Raw genomic sequence first — 19,307 nt, forward strand, 5'->3', positions numbered from 1 at the left:
TCCACTGTGGTATGGGTAAGGAGAGCACACACTTCCTGCTGCACTATTTTTTAGAGCAAAGCATTTGGATCCTATCATAGGCCCAGAACAAAACCTTCATACTTCTTTAAAACATAGCTGGGTTTTGATAACCTAGATTCACAAAGGGATGGATTAAAATTATGATTATAGGAATCTTCTCGGTTTACTTTTATAAAGGTTCAAATGAATTATTCCTCAATTTATCAAACTATAATAAGTCACCAAGATATAAATCTTATGAATATAACCAGAGCTGTATCCCTGCAAACATACAGAGGTTGCCAATGGGAAGCCCACAGTGTTATCTTAACATCTTACAAGTTAATTAGCTTTTAGGACATAATAAATACTGATAGATAAGAAAATATACTGGCTTAGAGCTAAGGATATTAGAGGAATAACTCTGGAAAATCTCTGCTGACAGTGGTGCAGAGAAAAAATCAAGCAAGGCATTTTTATAAACAGAATGATTCAGATGGTCTATATGAAGCATAATCAAAACTGGCAGAGTCTCGAGTTACATCAGGATGTTGCCCCCATTTTCCTTTAGGTCTCCCATGTGCACTTAAAATCATCACCTCCCACACATTTTGACTTGTTAATTCAGTACCAGTAGTGGAATCACCTGTGAGTATTTTCACCATTATAATGGCTGGTTATCCTGTTTGTAAATGCCAGCCACCCCGAGCTGTGATTTCGGGTAGGGGTCACCTTGGTGCATACATGTTCTAAGGCCTTAAATCATGAGTGTCTTTCAGTGTCTCAGAGCCTTTGCCTATTAAAATAGAGAGTGATCTCCTCTCTGCTTTATCATGCAATAATTATGTGATGTCTTAAGGTTTGTCTTACCTTCACATGTATGTCCATCTGCAGAGACTGAGAAACCCTGCTCGCAGACGCAGTGAAAAGAACCGTCTGTGTTTAGACACTGTCCATGAGGCCCACAGAGTCCAGGCTGTTCACATTCATTAATATCTGGAATCGAGAAGAGTTCCACATAGTTGAAAAAAATCTGTTTTGTTTTCTTATGATACCAGGCATACAGGAAGAAAAATCTATTACAAAATGGTCAGACACTTATTTGGTGGCACAACTATACAGTTTGTACACACACCACACCACAAGACAAGTTGGACTGTCAGCAGAGAGAAACTACTTAGGTTGAATCACAGGAACTAGCCAATTTTCAAACCATTTTCAACCTAAAAAAAAAGCAGTTTCATAGTTTCAACCCAAAGGTACCCTTTTTTAAAAAGACATATTGGAGGCTTGAGGGTCTACAATCAAATAAATCCTCTGTGGAATATTCTTCAGTGTGAATACTGGGCTCTCCTTTGTCCTCTCCCACCACCATGCAAACAACTCTCCTGTGGCCTGTACGTCTCCCCATGTCCATGCCTATCCATCCCTGGGACGTGAACTCCTTAAGGGCAAGGCTGGACATGTCTTACAGTGTTTGGCTCAAAAATGGCACTTCTCAGATGTCTGAATATACAAATGAAATAGACTACGATCTATATTTCACTGAAAATGGATACAAGAAATAAAGTACAAGAAAAAGGTCTTTGATACCAGGGAAAGTCTTAATATTGGCACAGCTTTGTGATGATGAAATTAGTGAATGAGCATCAGGCGCTTAATGCAGTACCCAACACAACCAAGAGTCAAAGGTGGTAGCGACTGTTACCACGAACAAATCATGCTGTAGTTGTGTTGATCATCTCATACTCTGCTCGCCCTCAATGAAGAATGATTATGCTCCCTGTAGCCAGGGCGATGATGCACTCCTAAACACTGATAATGCCTGAAGTATTGGGTGTAAATGCAGTGTTCTTCCAAACTAATCCTAGTTATGCTGGCTAAGAGTGCCCAAAGTGGACAACATAAGGAATCACGGAAAATGGTTCACCTATTCACACTGGTGCTGACACATGCAACTGCCTATGCGCACTGCATTTTAACTGCTGTTTGTCTCATCTGTGTCCCTCTTGCACTGACTGCTTCTTAAGGAGAACTGCATATTTTAACTCTGAGTCCCCAACTCCTAGCACAGCAAGTGAACAGTGTATTTTGAATGTTTGCCCACCAAAAAATTTCACAGTTTTGTTCATGCTCTAATAACTGAAGAGTGATTGACTGAGGCTCTCTTAGTTAATTGGGGGTCATAAAAAGTATCACAGGTCCTTGGCACCATCCAGGCAGTAGCCCTACTAAGGTCATTTTCCTATCTTTCTGAAGTCTCCTAGGTCCTCCTCTTTATCTCTTGCTAAAGAGGTCCTCAACATATCCTCTTAAAAATGCATCTTTAATTCAATTAAAAACTTTTGCCGAAGGCTTCCTATGAGAAGGCTGAGTAGGAAGGGGCCCTTGCCATTATGAAGCTCACAATGTAACAGGGGAGGCAGGAACCGACATGAATAACTGTAAAGCTTAATGGGAACATGGAAAAGGTACAGGTGATGGGACCTTCCTAGTGACCTCTAGAACATGCCTAGCCACCAACCCGGCAGCTCACCTCCTCCAGAGAGTCATCCCTTTCCCCGTATCCAGGATCTCCTGGGGCTCTTCTTTTTGCCCTGTTGATCTCACTGTGTAATAGGAATTCCAGCAATATTACTGATTTAGGCATCTCTGTATTAACAAGCCTGAACACTTTACCCTTCCTTCTGCCATATATTTCAGGCTAACTGGCTTATCTAAGGCTGAACCCAACTAAGAAATCAAATACGAATTACTCATTTTCTTAACAATTCTCCCATTCTTCTAATTGTCATTAAAATATTTCAAGGAAGAGCAATGAATCATTTCCTACTTTACTATTTCTCAACATGATTCCACTCTGTGAAATTCTTCACTTCTTTTATAAAATCTCTGGTAGGTATCTTCTGTGTTTCCTCTCTACCTACTGATAATACCTTAGGTTGTAATCTTTCTTGAACTCTGACCTTCTTTTACCAGTTCGCTCCATTCTTTCTTTCCAATCTGCTGCCTAGAATCTGTTGCCCTCTACCTGGGCAACAAAGTACCATAAACTTCCACTGGCCTGGAGATCAAGACCCAGGTCGATATCCATCTTGTAGAGCCCTAGAGGTTATCCGAGACCACCTCCTTATTTTATCTGTGACTCAATATGGCCCTATAAAGCTGTCAGACTTTGCAACTTTGCATAGGGAAGAATGGGCATAAACTTCTTGCTTAAAGAGAAGTCACTGATTAACAAATAATTGTCTAAAAAGTCTGATGACAGGAACTGAAGATGAATTCCCAGACTTTTTTCCAGGAAACCACCAAGAAAGAACAACACAAATATCTGGAACCAGAGAAACATATGCATTCAATTTGGGTTGCACTTATTGAGGCATTTCTAAACTATGCTGCTAGTAACTCTGCTGAAAGCCAGACTATATTTAAGTTGGGTTTCTTTCATAGGTCCAAGATTCCACAGAAATTCACAATTTGGCACGTGTAAGTCAAAACGTGAAACTGAGTGTGTTCTGAAGATCAAATGTATGCTGCCACGTTCCTAAAGAGAGTATTAACATAGAATTTCCATGCTGTCTGTATGACATCGTTAACTTTGCTGGGGGAAGAGATTCTTACACTCTCAACTGAAAATGCCTTCCTGAATATGGAACTATCTTCAGATTATTAGGTGAGGTTTAAAGTTTATGCCTATCATGCATTATTATTCAAATATGTTCCACGGTTATTCATATTGTCATCAATTATGTTTTCAGCATTAAAACAAACTGAAATCTACACCCATGTACAGAATGCTGACATGATCAAGGGATTAGATAGAAGTAGGCTACTAACTTCAGGTAGAGTGAAGGATCACAAAGCTGCCTCCAGTGACGTGGCAAAGAGAGATGATTCAAAACAAGGTGAGTGCACATGGTATTATAAACAGACTCTAATCAGAGAAGGTGGGTGATGGAGCATATTCACAGATAGTATTTTTTAAATGGTACTCGATCCCGCTTCAGGAATATTTTTCATTCGTTTGGATATAAGTTTTTCAAGCAGACATTAATTTATTCTGGAAATCAGGAATCACCGACGTGACTGAGAACAAAGTCAATTTAATAATGATTTATAGTCAATAAAACATCGTATGTTTGGAGCAGTCATATATGAGTTCCTATAAAATCACAAACACAAATTTAATATACAGAGAGAAGACAGTATGATTAATTAATCAGATGGTTAAATGAGTTTTATGCACTTTAACTCTAGAAGTGCATATAATTTGCAATATGAAATCATGGTCTCTTTATATAAGACTTGGTTTTACCTCTATTTGGTCAAAAATTTGTGACAAGAGGAAACAGAAAAAATATTACTTCTAAGTCCAAATGTCTGTAACAAAAACAGGGCTCAGGTGGTTTGGGGGCTATCTCTTGGCATGTTTATATAAATCAAGATTTTATTAAGATGTAAAAGACCCCAAATGGAAATATTGTCACATAAATTTATAATTCAAACCTTTCTTCTCAACTACATTAAATCCAAGCACATTTAATTTCTGTATTGGAAACACTGAAAAATTTAAATTCACCTTGAAGGTAAATAAATATATGATATCAAATGAGGTACACACTGTAGTATATTTAAATCTTGGGATCAGTAAGGCAAAGGCCCATGTCTTTTGTACCTCAGGGACACAAAGCTGAGTGTAGATAATGATACACAGAGTATAATATTCACAACTAAGAGAATAGACACCATATTCCCTTTTAAGAATACTGTGATTTGGGACACGTGAGAGGGGTAGAATTAATGACAACTGAGAACAAAAAAGTCATACATGTCCAGTAGCAATGGATAAAAAATGACTCCAACAAGCTTTTATTTATATGTACTTTGGGATACACTACAGAGTTCCATAATGACGGAGGAACAATGAGAAAAAAAATTTATCCAGTATTAGAAATAAATAAGAGTACAGGTAAGTTTGAGTTTTCAATGGGAAAAAAGGCATGGATTTATTAAGACTAATAATTATAGGAAAACTTGTGGGGCAGTTAGGTGTAGCTAAAAATGATGGAACAAATGATCTAGACAATCTGATTTTTTAACCCCAGCATCAACAATAACTCAATGTGTTACACTGGGAAAAAAAAATTCACTGAATCTCATTGTCTTCCTTCCTTTGGCTATAAGTGTAACAATAATTGGCACAGCAATGTAGAGAAAAGAGTGGGGAAAGATCTTGGGTTCAAATCTCAGCTCAATTACTTATTAGTGAGGAACATGCTAATTAACTTCTCTGAGCTTCAGTTACTCATGCACAAAATGGATAAAAGAAAAGTTGCCTCTTCAATCCTTTATAAATTAAGTAAGGTAATTCAGCAACTGGCACATAGTAGGTATTCAGTTAAAGCTGTGCTGTGATTGGTGCTGTGTTCTTATTAGTACCTTGCGTCCACTGTACAGTCAGTCCTCCCATACCCCCGGGGGATACATTATAAGACCCCGGTGGATACCTGAAACCATGGATGGTCCTGAACCCTATATATACTACCTTTTTCTTATACATACATATAATAAAGTTTAATTGATAAATTAGGCACAGTAAGAGATAAACAACACTAACTAAAAATAGAATTATAACAGTATACTGTAATAAAAGTTATGTGAATGTAATTTCTCTCTCTTTCCAATTATCTTATTGTACATATTTAATGCCTTTTTCATCTTAACTAAGGACTTATGCACTGTGGCCGTAACTTTTGCAGTTTGAGGGGTGACAACAAAGCTAGAACAAATTTCTTTTTCCCTCTTTATTCTTACTATAGATCTTAGCAACCTCAACACATGATTTTTTTCTTTCCTTAGTAATTCAAGAACTTTCACCTCTTCATTTAAAAAAAGAAGCACCTTTATGGCTTCTTTTTGGTATATCCAAACTGCTGAATCACTACCCTTGTACTCTGGAACTATTATTAGGTAAAATAAGAGTTACTGGAACACAGGAACTGTGATACCTCGACAGTGGATCTGACGATGGAGATGGCTACTAAGTGACTAACAGATGAGACATGTTGGACAAAGGGATGATTCACGCTCCGGGTGGGATGAAATGGGATGGAACGAGATTTCATTACACTACTTAGGACAGTGAGCAATTTAAAACTTGTGAATTGTTTCTGGAATTTTCCACCTAATATTTTCTGACTGCAGCTGACTGTGGGTAACAAACTGCAGAAGGTGAAACCACAGATAAGGGGAGGAGGACTGCTGTTTAGGAGATTAAACATGATAGCACTTTGAAAAAACATAAAATCCTGTCCTCTATAATTGTGACCAAAACATTAGTGAGGTTTTTGGGCGAGAGGAGAAGCTGGATACTGGATAAAAACAGGGATCAGGAAAAAAAAAAAAAAGCAGATACATATCAGCTACAGGACAAAATTAAATAGACCCATGAAGGAGATAAAAAAGCTAGAAGATAATTTAGAATCAAGTACCAAGGTTGGCCCATGGAAGGAACAGCAAAGTACAGGTGATCGCAGTTACCACAGAAGCACACAAAGCTAGGACACAGTTCCAAAACACATGAGTTTCAGTTAACATGGTGCAGTGGAAAGCGAGAACTTCCTGTACTTGATGTAGACTCAAGAAAAATATTATACAAATACAAATTGGCATAGCTCACTTACATATAAAGTGGTAAAACCGCAGACTGTCATCAGGAAGCAACGCAGAACTGAACAATAATGTAAATTATAACTTAAAAGATGGAGAGAGAAGTACCTTGACATCCTTTATTGTCATTTAGCTGGAATCCATTTGGACAAGTACAATCATAGGACCCTTCAGTATTAATGCAGTCTCCTCCCTGGCAAACACTATTGTCCTCCAAGCACTCGTTGATATCTACAAGTCAATTTACAAAATTTAAAAGACAAAATGTATTTAGAAAAACATTTTCCTTATGTTTACACACCAGACTCACATAAATGAACACTATTTTACATCTCTCATAATGCATGATTTTAAATGGATGACGGTTTACCTTTGAAATATTTTGAAAGGATTTTAGCTTTGCACAATAAACAAACAAGTTTTAACATCAAATAAAATCAATTCAAAGAGGAAAGTAAAGATTCTATAACAAACAGTAATTTACTTGGTTAAATTCTCCGTGATGATAGAGAATAAAATTATTCTTCAAATAAGAATATCTTGAGCATCTATTTATAAAAGATCCTGTATTATGCATTACAGGAAAGATTTTTAAAGTACTTGGCATGCTCCCTGCCTCCAAAGAAAAATGATTGTACCAAAACACCCAAATTATATTAATAAGAAAAATAATGAGTTGCTTTATAAGTTTAAAATAATTTAACATAAGAATTGTCAAAAAAGATATTTGTCGGGCTTCCCTGGTGGCACAGTGGTTGAGAGTCCGCCTGCCGATGCAGGGGACACGGGTTCGTGCCCCGGTCCGGGAAGATCCCACATGCCGTGGAGTGGCTGGGTCCGTGAGCCATGGCCGCTGAGCCTGCGCGTCTGGAGCCTGTGCTCCACAACGGGAGAGGCCACAACAGTGAGAGGCCCGCGTACCGCCAAAACAAACAAACAAAAAAGATATTTGTCAAAAGAATAAAACCAACTTCCAGTGTCACATGAATTTAGAGAAGAGACGCTACAGAGGTCAAAGGTGGCCTGTGTAACATAAGGAACTTACTTGGGGCCTTGACAGCACGGTGGAAAGTGGCAGAGGGGGAAGAAGAGTTTTTGGCGGGCAAGGGAGTCAACGAAGTCCAAAGTCACTTACTCAGCAGTTATCACAAACAGGTATAATGTTGCCTGGATTTTTTCTAATGTATGTACTTATAATGTATATGCAACTAAAAATGGTTTATGTAGCCAATAATGGGTCTTGACTGTGAGCATGTAAGACAATTAATGACCCCCCCTTGCTGCATGAACTTGAGGCAGATCTTCCACTAGGGCTGTTTATTACCTCATTTACTCCTAGTCACAGCTCATTATTCTTAACAAACTCCATGAGCCCTGATTCTGTTGTATGTGTAGGATTCAAATTATTAGCACTGAAGAAACCTAAAGAACAATTTCTTTTCTCAGAAATTTGGCATGTTATGGCATTTCTTGCTAATAATTATGATTGCTGCTAAAATACATGAGGAGGTCCAGGAAGAAGCGAATATGGAGACTGTTGCTGCCTTATTCTCCTCGCTGTCTGGTTGAAAACGTGGGCACAAGGAATTAAATATTCCTCATAGAACCCAAGCAACTAATTAACTGCCTTCTGTACCATTCATGGGGCAGATAAAAGAGAAGCACCTTATAATTTCATTCTATCAAAATAAATTATTGAGGTTCACCCATTTTTAAAGTGTTTCTGAATACTTGATCCTAAAATGTAAAACAATGCTGTTGTGACTCCATCACAACTAAAGTGATTTATCACTTCTTTAGTGTGTTTCTCCAACTTCACTTAAGTATAATTTACATAAAACGAATGTGTCTAAGAGTCCAGTTCAGTGAGTTTTGACAAATGTAGACACATTCTTGTGACCATCATCACAATCAAGGCACAGGTATTTCTGTATCAATTTATATCTGTAAGGATCCACTGCTGGATTCTTAACATCATTGCAAATGCAATGTTTTTTAAGGAATTAATGACACACCTTTGTAAGAATGTCATTCTGTAGTGACAAACATATGGCTTGGTGACATTTTCCTTAGTCTCTTTTTCCAGTCTGACCTTAAAATCTCCATTCCTGTTAATCTAATGCCTGGGGTGTTATAATTTCTGTGAAAGAATCTGTAAAGGAACCATCATGCACAATTAAGAAAGATAACAGCACGGAGGACTAAGTGTCTCCTGCAAAGCCTGACTATGCCAACAAAGTTTTGTTTTTTTGGTTTTTTTTGCGGTACGCGGGCCTCTCACTGTTGTGGCCTCTCCCGTTGCAGAGCACAGGCTCCGGACGCGCAGGCTCAGTGGCCATGGCTCACGGGCCCAGCCGCTCCGCGGCATGTGGGATCTTCCCGGACCGGGGCACAAACCCGTGTCCCCTGCATCGGCAGGCGGACTCTCAACCACTGCGCCACCAGGGAAGCCCGCCAACAAAGGTTTTATTCACTGATTAACTGACCTTTGGTAGATCAAGATTCCTAAAAGTGGAACCAAATTTAATTGAGAAAAGGTTTTTAGATATAAATTCTGTGAAAATAATTCTTAAGCCCCAACTCTCTGCTTATTTCATGATTTTGAAGTGGTTGAACCAAATGGGGATATTCTAGTCTACTGTTTATGGATCTTTGCCATAAAACATGTACTAAAGGAATAACCTGGACCAATCATTACCAAAAAGGTATAGGCATTTCCATTGCCCCAAAAGGTTACTTGTTCCCCTATTCTGTTTGGCTTCTTCTGCTCAGCACAGTGTTTTTGAGTTGTCATGTGTATCAATAGCTCTCTCCTCATTATTGCTGAGTAGTGTTCTATTGTATGAATGTACCACGATTTGCTTACCCCTCACCTATGATGAGTATTTGGACTATTTACAGTTTTGCTATTATGAATGAAGTTTTGATAAACATTCATGTGTAAGTCTTTGTGTGAATATAGGCTTTCATTTTCCTTGAGTAAATTCCTAGGAATAGAATGGCTGGGTCACATAGTAGGATTCACTTTTGAAGTTTCTAATGTGGCTGTATCATTTTACATTCCCACCAGCAAGGTAAGAGAGTTCCAACTGTTCCATATTTATTCTAATAGCTCCACAGCCATTCTAACAGGCGTTGAGTTGGAGGCCCATTTTTAGATCTTCCTTTGTTTCTTTGCTCTTTCGGAAATTGAGACAACAAAATAAGAAAAGGCACATTTGATCATTAGCATTATGTGAAAAATCTCAATTCAAAATAGAGCAAGTAGAATCCCGAGGATATGAATTTCAGGAACAACACTCTACTACCAATATATGTGCCTCAGCATAATGGAAATGTGTCAGCTTTGTTCACCTTATCCTAAAATAATTTTCATTCACTTTCCAAAATCTAAGAGAAATAATGTATATGAGAGTAAAAGGAAGCATTTTAAAAATGTTTATAAATAATTGTACAGATTTTAAAACTCAGTGCATTATGTTAGAGTCTGGTTTAGTTTAAAAATTTTGCAAGATATCTGTCTTCAAAAGCAAAAAAAAGAGTAGGTGGAATATTAAGAGAGCCCAGTGTGGGATTGTCTGACACCACCGACTAGGGTGATATGAAAGAGGAATTTCTTCTAGGAGCTGGCCATCAGGCTTTAAGGATAGCAACAGTCAGTCGTGGTCACCTCTCCACTGAGACTGCTTTGGCAGTCACCAAGGACCTCCACCTGGCTAGATGCCATGGTCAACTTTTGGTCTTCATGTTACCTAGCAGCAATGTTTGACACAAGCTCATCACGCCCTCTTTGAAATGTTCTCTTCTCTTGGATTCTGGTTTTGCTCCTTCACTTGCCACTTTTTCTCAATCCCCTCTGCTTGTTCCTTATCACCTCCTCACTTCTAAATAAATGAGGGACAAGGACTCAGTCTTTGGACAGCTTCTCTCTTCTAGCTACATTCACTCCCTTGGTGATCCCATCCAACTTCATGGCTTTAAACACTGTCTACATGCTGATGAATCCCAGCTCAGAACTCACCCCTGAATTCCAAACACATAGGTCCAATTGCCTTTCAGATATCTTCATTTGGATACCCACTGTAGGCAACACAAACTGAAAATGCCCAAGTCAAGCTCCTAATCTCCTCCACAAAGCCTTTTCATGGAACACTCCCCCAGAAATAATCAAATGTCATCATCTCAGGCTAACCTCTGCTTGCCTACTTATTTAAGACCATCACTCTCCCTCCCTCCCTCAGCAACCCCCATGTACCCCACTTTAATCTTCCCCTTAACACTTACTGCCATTTAACAAACTATATAGTTTATTTATTTATCATTTTTATTGTTATCTCCCTCACTAAAATGTAAGCTCCACGAGGGCAGGACTTTTTGTCTGTTTGGTTTATTGCTGTATATCCTGTACCTAGAGCAGTGCCTGCCACATCCTTGACACTCAAATTTTTGTGGAATGAATGCATAAGTGAATAAATGGATGACTCCGACCTGGAAAGAAATGTCAGAAGGTAAGAAATACTAGCACTTCTTCCCTTTTTCGATTTGGTCTGCAAAGAAATGACCAACAGAGAAGGGCCATAGGAAGACAGAGTAAATCATGAATCTTCTTCTCAGGCTTTGCAAGGGACTAGCATGGAGCAACCACAGCAAGGGGCTGGGGAAGGTGCCAAGGTAGGCATGGAAGCAGAGACTGTGCCTGGAGGGAAAACAAGTCAGAGGCAGAGCCTTTGAAGGCTGAGATGCCAACACCTCTAATAACCAGGACAACTGAGGCCACAGACTGAGTGGCTACTGAGTGTGCCGGCATACGTTGCCCACAGAAATTAGCACAATGCTTGGGATTCTGACTCCACAAGAAGGCCAGCAGGACTGCAGGATAATGCTGTAAGAAAACAAGTCTCTGCCAGAGTTAGAAGAGGAAAGTTACACATGTAAATAGAAATGCCAACAAGAAAGATGGCTCTTCCTCCCACAGCTGTGAAAGGTATGTGAGCCGTCACAGCTCAGTTAATTACAGCTACATAAGACTGGGAAGGGTCAGAAACAGTGCTAGTTGGGAATTAGCAGGCTGAAGTGCTAATATCGTTTCAAAGGGAGCTCTGGATTAATTGACTGGGACTCCAGTCCTATTTATAACCTAAGACACTAGGGAAATTAGCCCTGACTTGAAAAGAGTCTGATTATATACTTAAAAAGAAGCTTTCTTATGGAACATATATATTAATGACAAGCAAGCTGGGGAAAAGTTTTTATTTGGCTTGTCATGAAATGGATGGTTTTAGAATAAAAATATTGGACTTCTGGTGAAATGGTTACATATTAAAACAGCCAAAATAGAGGAACATGTCCTATAATAAGCACCCATTACCCAAGACTTAGTCAGTGGCCTGGTTATCCTTTTGGCTAGGCCAGGAATTAGGGCAAAAAACATACTGGTGGTCAGTGTAGGTTTTCAGTGCCTTAGCATGTGCCCTACCACCTACTTACTTCTAGAATAGATTCTTCCATGACTGGCTCCCAGAAACACGACTGCCTCTTCCATCTTGCATTGCCACTATGTTGAATCATCAACATTTACCCATATATTGTAGAGTTCCCCATCCACAGTTTTCAGACAACCAATTATTATTGTTATTATGACTTATCACTTGATCATTTGCCTATTTTTTCAATAGGTATGTTGATTACAACTTTTCACTGGATGTATTAACCCTTTGAAAAACATTATTACCTTAGGATAAAATCCTAGAAGATGACCCACTGATTCAACAATAATGTACATTTTAACACCTCTGAAACGGTACCAATTGCCCTCCAGACAGGTTGTGACTGTTTGAGCCAAGTTCTCTGGTCAGAAGAGAAGGATACAATACAGTTGCTCTTTCCCAACCAATGGGACTGAAAAGTCCAAAAGTACCTGGGGCCACTGAAGTATGTGCCACAAAACCAGTCACTGAAAAACTCATTCTCTTCTATCAAAGGTGGGGTTCAGACCCTCAAGCAGACACCACCTCACCATGTGAGGCAAACCCTGCCATGTTCACATTTCTGCTTTCATAACTGACAGGGTCTAAATGCAGCAAATCAGCAGATAAGTGGGAAAAACACACAGTGAACACAGAGAATTCACAAGTGACAGGCTGGTGACAGGCAGTTTCAGCAGCCCTGACCACCCAAAGGGGTTCTGAGCCAAGGCAAGTAGGGAAAGTGGTGAACAACTCACAATGCTGTACACATGGGTTATCTTGAAGAAATATTTTATGTGAAAAGCTCAAAACTGAATTAAAGTCTGGCTTTAAAAACTTTACATTTATCTGGAAAATTAACTTGTCTTTACTTACTTGGATCGTTGGTACCACTGGTCCTGCACCCCAATGGATGCTATACAGAACTATACACCCAGGATAAACCGTCCACAGCTGAGAAAAGTTAAACTGATTCTTTATTCATTTAGCTGGCATAGTTCTTCTGGCATAACTGCTCTGAGTAGTGTAAGGAAAACCTTGATTCTATGCACTTCTTGGCACTATTTGTGTGACCATGGGGAAAATACCTTGCAGGGACCTAGTGTCCTCAACTGTGAAGTCAAAAGTATAGGGTCAAGGACAGAGGCCAGGATGATGTCCAGATTTCCCTGATCCTGATTCTCACATTTTATGATTCTGCAATCAAGAGCAATTCTCACCTTCACAATGGTCTCCAAGGGCGGACGCTCTGTAACCCTGGTCACAAACACAGCGGAAGGAGCCCTCCGTGTTCCTGCACTGCCCATTACTGCAGAGATGACGGTGCTGGCATTCATCAATATCTATGAGCAAGAGAGTAAAAAGAAACTTAGAAGTGGTGCTTTAAAAGTGAGTTTTTAATCATTCATGTAAAGGAGGTCTATAAACTATCTGGTTTCTAATTAATTTAGAATTTTCATTATGTGATTCAAACTGACCTCTAGTAGAAGGTCACTCATTAATATCCCTGTAGGGAAAACCAGATGACCTTAAAATTTTAAGCAATGAGCTAAGAATCTGTACATATTAATTCCACTGGTCACTGATAAGGGGCAAATACTTGGCTGTAATCTGGGAGTCACAACGAAGCTTCTCGGAATTCCTTCTATAGGTTCAAGTTTAACACTCTGAGTTTAAAAGCACTAAGGCCTGTGATAGTCTAAAGCAGGGGTCAGCAAGCTACAGCCCACCACTGCCTATTATTATAAATAAAGTTTTATTGGAAAATAAGCACCACACATTCATATACTATCTGGCCCTTTACAGGAGAAGTTTGCTGACCCCCCGATTGAAAAGTGTCATGGCGTGAATGTCTTCAATTCTTTTTCAGTAATTTACCCTTTAGACCCCTAGCAATCAGGCTTCCACCTTCTCTCTCTCTCAATGATTTTCTGGGCAAATCTAATGGTCCTTCAAATGGGCTCTCAGCCCATTTGATACCTACATTGCCTTTGAATCTCTCTTGCTTGACACACACAGCCTCTGCTTAGAGATTATTTGTTTTGTAACCGCAGTCCTGAGCTCAGGCTCACACACGTGCCTGCATCATATCCACACATAGAAGGCATGATAATATATTGCATGTATTCCATCATTTACTTTCACCATTAGATTCTGACTTTCCTAAGGCAGGGCTTATGTCTACCACATCTTTTTTACTCCTTAGATGACCTAGTGTTTCAACAATCAGCAGGCACTTATTTCATGTTGTTTGCTGATAAACTTTATTCATCACATTTTGCGTATGTGTTACTTCTGGCAATGTGATTCTGCAAGACTTAACACCACAGGGACCGTACACCACTGCTCTATCCTACTCTGCTTATAGCATCACTCTGATTATCCTGGCATTTAGCACCTAAAATTGGTTTGCCCCTATTTCTAACCTGGTGGGTGATTCTCCTGTGTCTGACTTATCTCTAGGAGTGACATCACTGGCCCTTCAAAAGGCAGGACTATGAACACAATGGCCTTATTATATTATGTGTGGACCTCTACTCTTATCACACACACTGTAAAGGTCAGGCTTCATTAAATAAAGTATAAAAACTTTGAGAGGGACTAGAATCTAGAACAAATTATTTAATTTATCTGTGTACATGAGTGAGTTTGTGTGTGTTTGATCATTCTTCACCTCTAGATTAGGTAGTGTAATGACTTTCTATGTTCTAGAAAGGGATAATTGAAGAAGGTTATGACAGTATTGGTAGATCCCTTTGTAGGACCACCATACATTGTCTCTTTTATAACACTACCTCAGGAGACCTTTCTACTTATTAAATATCTAAAGTTTACATACAGACATAGATATGATTTGTTTCCCTATAATAAAACAACTGATCATGTACAGTGTGTATTCTTAAATAAATGACGTTTAAATGACATTTCTTTTCAGGAACTCTGGATACTTGTGCTTGTCACTGGTGATACCATAGTATTTTCAAGCTCAGGAAGCATATACTTGCTGGGAAGTGAAGTACAGTTGACCCTTGAACAATGAGGGGGTTAGGGGTGCCAACCACCACACAGTCAAAAATTGCACTTAACCTGACAGTTGGTCTTCTGTCTCCACAGTTCTGCATCTGAGGATTCAACCAACCAGATCGTGTAGTACTCTACTAAGTATTCACTGAAAAAAATCTGCGTATAAATGGACCCATGCAGTTCAAACATGTGTTGTTGAAGGGCCAATCTGTAATTCTGTATGAAGTTCAATGAAGAAAAATACTTTTTTTAAGTCTAAGGTCAACCCCAGTGAGGTCCAAGATCCTCACTATCACCTGTAGGAACAGGGTATATTTCACAAACTTTATCCCTGAGTATAAGGGGGATGCTATTCCAGTCTTCCTGAAAAGTCTTGTTTAGTGATTATTTTTTTTAAAAGTAAGAATTTTAAAAAGCTCAATGCATATAAAAACTAGATCATTAATATTCCAAAACATAATACCAGGCTGACATAGTTCTCTTCTAAGTGTTAATCCTATTAGGTGAAACTTTCAAATGATTTTAATACAACTGATTTTCTGCAAGTAAGGAATTAACACAGAGAGCAACCATTTTTCTTTCTAATAGTAATGCCCAGCCACTGATCACTAATACCTTAGTTTTCAAATTTAGACTTTTCCCATCCTGTTTCATTGACTTTCCTGACTTAATTGTAAGTCCCTTGATTTCTGGTACAATAAAACAATCACATAGGTAGTTTCTCAAAACCCACTCACTTTACTGAGTGCACACTTTGTTTTAGGCACGTGCCTTAAACTGCAATCACAGTAGTTCATGGTGCTATACTCCTACCTTCACACTGGTCTTTTGTTGCTGACAGCTGGTAGCCCTGCCCACAGGTACACCTGAAGGAGCCCTCGGTGTTTTTGCACTGCCCGTTTATGCACAGATTCCCTTGCTGACATTCGTCAACATCTGTAAACACAATGACAATTGTTTACATTAGTTCTTATATCTAAACACCCCATTAGCTAAAGTTTGAGACTGTAAACCAAGCTACTGCCCTCAAAGCCTTCCATTTCCAGGCTGGCCTTTTAAGGCATGACCCACAATAGAAAATTTTTAATAAGCAGAAAAAAAGGCTCTGCCCTTTCCAATGCATTCTGGGGTTATTACCACAAAAATAATAGTACTTCTCCTAGGTGAGGCACTCTACATTTTAGTTTGAATCAGCCCACCAGTGTTCCAACCATCAACCTCAGTATGCTAAACTGTAGAAAAGAAATAATTACAAATAGATTATAAATTTATAATGAAGTAAAATGGCTTTCAATACAACAGCAAGCTCTTTGGCAACTCTCTCTCTCTCATATTTTGGATATAGCACAAACACAATATGAAATATTTTAGAGTTGAAAAAAGAAAGAACCTCAACACAAAATAATGGCTACGAGGCAGTTTGCAGACCTGTAGAAGGCAGAAAATAGGCAGAATTAAAACTCTCCCAAGAATTTAAAAAACAAAACCATAATGGAGGCAGTTATGGGAGGAAATAGACATTTCTACCATTCTAGAAGAACCTGGAAAAGTATAAGGTCAAACAGTTGTGTTAAAGGACACTGAGCTCATTTTCAAAGTAACAAGGAAAGCCAAGAGGCACGATAATGTTTTGATGATAGATGTTGGAATGTCTAAGGAGAAAGTGATGAGTGAGGATTTTTTTTCAAATGCCTTGAATAAACATAGAGCTATTGACTGAGAAAGAACATAATTCTTTATAAGTTTCCTAGTCGTGGATATGAATTTACACGAATGAAGAAAAGCCTGGCCTCCTCAATAACTTGAACACTTGTGGTAGAAGCAGCGCGTGTTTTCTAAACGTTTTTGTTTGGCTGTCAGGTTGGTCTGATCTAATTAGATAGTACTGTCTTGCCTTCTCTCTGCGGATACAGCCTCAGAATGTTCTGCTGAAGAGCTAGTCAGTTTGTAAGAGTTTATGATTATTAAAATATGGTAGGACTGAGCTTCACCACCTCCACTACAGGTTTGCTGTGAGAATTAGTGGATACAATGGATGAAAACACACCAGCCCTGTACTCAGAGTGGGAGAGAGGAGTCCTGATCTTAAAAGAGCAGAACTTGTTTTAAGGAAATCACATCCTAAAGATCAATGTCTGACTGGTGCTTCCTTCTGAAAACATCCTGTTACTTAAAATGCATCTACAAGGTTTTTAAAAAAATTTTTTTATATAGCAGGTTCTTATTAGTTATCCATTTTATACATATTAGTGTATACATGTCAATCCCAATCTCCCAATTCATCCCACCACCACGCCCCTCCTCCATCACTTTCCCCCCTTGCATTTACAAGTTTTTGCCAGGAGAACTCAATTAACTGCACAGTCCTTTCCCTCAAGTATCACTGACAATTACCTGTTTCCTGAGCAAAGTTGCATTTCTTAACCTCTAGAGAGGCATTAACCTTTTGAATTTTATCTTCATGCAAGCAAGGTGTCAGTTTATGTTTCCTGAAAAAGCTCACATTGACTATTAATGTAAATGGAGTTCAGAAATTTGTTTCTGATTTAATTTCTTGCAGAAATTACTTGAGTTTACCAGAAACTTTTGTTTCACTTATTGTGAAGTTGATCCCTTTTGTTTATATATAATTCCTGGCTGTCAACTGTTGACTACCAACAGAGAAATTAAATAAGAATTTTGTCTTACGAATGACTTTACACCTTTCCAGCATTCTCAGTCTACTAGCTTTTCAAGTGGTCAACAGCAAAGACGAGCCCACACCATGTTTTCTTTCAGCACATTCTATAAAATACTTGAGACGTCAGTTCAAGAATTTAAGACCAACAATAGCTCATGTAGCTGGTTGGATCTCACGTAATGTCTGACAACATTTTTAATGCTTTGGCTTCTTTTTGACTTTCTCAAAGAAGATGACAAATTAAGCATTCCCATGTGAAGATGTCTGCAGCAAGACTATACCCTCTATTCCAAGTACTGTCAGGATACACCAGACATCTTACATAAGTTACTCATTTATGTTGGGAAGACTGTCAGAAGTAATTCATTATAAGTAATGATACACATATTTGGAAAAACTTGAGGCAACTCTGTTATCTTGAATGAGGTGATCTTTGGGTCTTTAAAAGGACACGGGAACAGAGGCAGCATAATTCTACACATTAAAAAGCATTTTTTCTTTTCTGATGAGGGACAAAATTCCTATGACAAAAGAACACTTTCTAATAAAATAGGCATGCAAGACAAATGTCTTCTCTCTCTTGTGCCAAGAGATGAACAGAAAATATTATTCTTCACAAAAGGTATTTGTTTGTTTGGTTTTTAAAATAAATTTATTTATTTTATTTTTATTTTGGCTGCGTTGGGTCTTTGTTGCTGCATGCAGGCTTTCTCTAGTTGCGGCGAGCAGGGGCTACTCTTCATTGTGGTATGTGGGCTTCTCATTGTGGTGGCTTCTCTTTTTGTGGAGCACTGGCTCTAGGCATGTGGGCTTCAGTAGTTGTGACTCTCAGGCTCTAGAGCGCAGGCTCAGTAGTTGTGGCGCACGGGCTTAGGTGCTCCGTGGCATGTGGGATCTTCCCGGACCAGGGCTCGAACCCGTGTCGCCTGCATTGGCAGGCAGATTATTAGCCACTGTGCTACCAGGGAAGTCCCAAAAGGTATTTCTTTAAGGGACTTTTTGCATATATTACTATGATAAGTCCTGCTCAGAGTTAAAATAGAGACTATCTCTAGGTATTTATACATTTAGTACATACAGCACTAAAATGTATAAAGAAATACAAAGATACAAATACGTAATGGATTAATACACTAGATAATGTATTTACAACCTGAAAAGAGTTGTCAGTACACTGAGTGAGGTGAAGACACAGTCAGTGCTGTGCTGTTTCCTCTGCCTGCTAAGGTTTTCTCCCCTCTGTATTCAATATTTTAAGACCAAGTTAAAATAGCAACACCTCTGCAAAGCCTTCCCAGAAGCATGCAATCAGAATTAGTCACACACTTCTTGGCTTCAGCAGAACTTTGTACATGCCTATTATTCGGTGAATAACAACATCTACCACAAAATGTCATGCCTGCTCCTGCCTTATATCTCATCCTCCATGTATTATCTCTGATATCTCATTACCTTATATTATCTCATGC

General features: G+C 38.8%; 1 protein-coding gene across 7 annotated transcripts in view; it reads right to left on the bottom strand.

Annotated features, from left to right (window-relative positions):
• Positions 1-19,307, bottom strand: part of LTBP1 (latent transforming growth factor beta binding protein 1) — a 424,505-nt gene that overhangs the window by 77,382 nt on the left and 327,816 nt on the right. For all 7 annotated transcript variants that reach the window (XM_081253652.1, XM_081253651.1, XM_081253650.1 and 4 more), the window contains 4 exons: positions 15,972-16,094; positions 13,355-13,477; positions 6,778-6,900; positions 871-996 (listed from right to left, as the gene is read on the bottom strand). In XM_081253652.1, the coding sequence (XP_081109778.1) occupies positions 871-996; positions 6,778-6,900; positions 13,355-13,477; positions 15,972-16,094 (495 nt within the window). The remainder of the gene's footprint in view (positions 1-870; positions 997-6,777; positions 6,901-13,354; positions 13,478-15,971; positions 16,095-19,307) is intronic.

This window comes from Mesoplodon bidens (genome assembly GCF_964165515.1).
Source record: "Mesoplodon bidens genome assembly, chromosome: 14".
Taxonomy (NCBI): Eukaryota; Metazoa; Chordata; class Mammalia; order Artiodactyla; family Ziphiidae; genus Mesoplodon; species Mesoplodon bidens.